The sequence below is a fragment of the Eimeria mitis genome, genomic scaffold, assembly GCF_000499745.2.
Source record: "Eimeria mitis Houghton genomic scaffold, Emh_scaff2738, whole genome shotgun sequence".
In the NCBI taxonomy this organism is placed as follows: domain Eukaryota; phylum Apicomplexa; class Conoidasida; order Eucoccidiorida; family Eimeriidae; genus Eimeria; species Eimeria mitis.
In genome coordinates, this window is record NW_013571083.1 from 4,874 (window position 1) to 6,466 (window position 1,593).

General features: G+C 48.4%; 1 protein-coding gene across 1 annotated transcript in view; it reads left to right on the top strand.

Annotated features, from left to right (window-relative positions):
• Positions 1-1,020: 1,020 nt before the first annotated feature.
• The window catches only part of EMH_0058030 (uncharacterized protein), a gene marked incomplete at both ends in the record, with an annotated part of 1,067 nt that continues 494 nt past the window's right edge, over positions 1,021-1,593 (top strand). Inside the window, one exon of the mRNA XM_013497532.1 lies at positions 1,021-1,415. Within this exon, the coding sequence (XP_013352986.1) occupies positions 1,021-1,415 (395 nt within the window). The remainder of the gene's footprint in view (positions 1,416-1,593) is intronic.

Genomic DNA, 1,593 nt, shown 5'->3' on the forward strand with positions numbered 1-1,593 from the left:
GCGCGGATACCTGAGCGAATGTTTGTTGCATTTGTTTAAATAAATATTTAAATAAATTATCAATTAAATCAACGGCTTCAATATAATCTTCTTTTATTTCCATTTCTAAATCAACGCCAACAAATTCACATAAATGACGATGCGTGTTGCTGTTCTCCGCGCGAAATACTGGGCCTGCAGCAGCAACAGCAGCAGCAGCAGCAACAGCAAAGCATGCAGCAGCAGCAGCAGCAGCAAATCATGCAGCACCAGCAGCAGGAACGGCAGCAAATCATGCAGCAGCAGCAGCAGCAGCAGCAGCAGCAAACAGTGCAGCAGCACCAGCAGCAGGAACAGCAGCAAATAATGCAGCAACAAAAAACCCTAAACCCTACCCCCTAACCCCTAAACCCTCGCCCCTAAACCCTAAACCCTAGCCCCTAAACCCTAAACCCTCATAAACCCTCGCGATTACCAATCTCGAAAACTTTTTTCATATCTCCAGCGATGCACATTTGTTTATAAAGTTGTGGGCTTTGTGCTAGACAAGCGGGCTGATTAAAATAAGAGAGAGTGAAGCAATAGGCCCCCCCCTCTGACGCCCCCCCCAACAGTTTCGGTGTATGTATCTCAATAAATTTATTTTCTAATAAAAACTCTCGCAGGTGTCTAGACACCTCAGATACGGCGCATGCAACCGCGTATGTACCCGGCACACGCAAATCCAGCCAACGGTGCTCCAGGCGGGTATCCAGGTGCACGCGGATCTGACCCTGCAGCAGCACCAGCAGCAGCAGCAGCAGCAGCAGCAGCAGCAGCAGCAGCAGCAGCAGGAGGAGGAGGAGAAAGGATGCAGCAAATGCAAGACATGCAGCAGCAGCAGGAAAAGGAAAAAAAAAAATAAAAGAACGGTGCTGCTGTTGATACAGAAATAGAATGAATCAAAAATAACTGCAGCAGCAGCAGCAGCAGCAGCAGCAGCAGCAGCAACATAATCACCCTCACCACCACTACAAGCAGCAACACCACCAGCAACACCACATGCAGCAACACCACCAGCACCAGCAGCAGCAACAGCAACACCACCAGCAACACCACCAGCACCAACACCAACACCAGCAGCACCACCACCACCACCAACACCAACACCAACACCACCAGCACCACCACCAGCACCAGCACCACCACCAGCACCACCAGCACCAGCAGCATCAGCAGCATCAGCAGCAGCAGCAGCAGCAGCAGCAGGTTGCTGACGGGTGTATCCTGATCGTTGTCTGGTTGCATAGCATCTCTGATCATGAAGGGGAGTTGGTTTGGGGCTTTAACTACGCAGAAGGCTTTAAGCGCATGCAGCTCGAGCTGCGTAGACACCCCAATGAGTGGAGCAGCAGCAGCAGCAGCAGCAGCATATACATCTATCAAGGATTCTATTGGTATTGATTCTATAAACCGCAGCAACTGTCTATCCACTGCAGCAGAAAACACAACCTGCACTGTCTCCAGTCCCTCTCGCAGCACCACAAACACCAAAGAACCTGAATACACACACATAAATATATATATATATATATATATATATATATATATATATATATATATATATATATATAT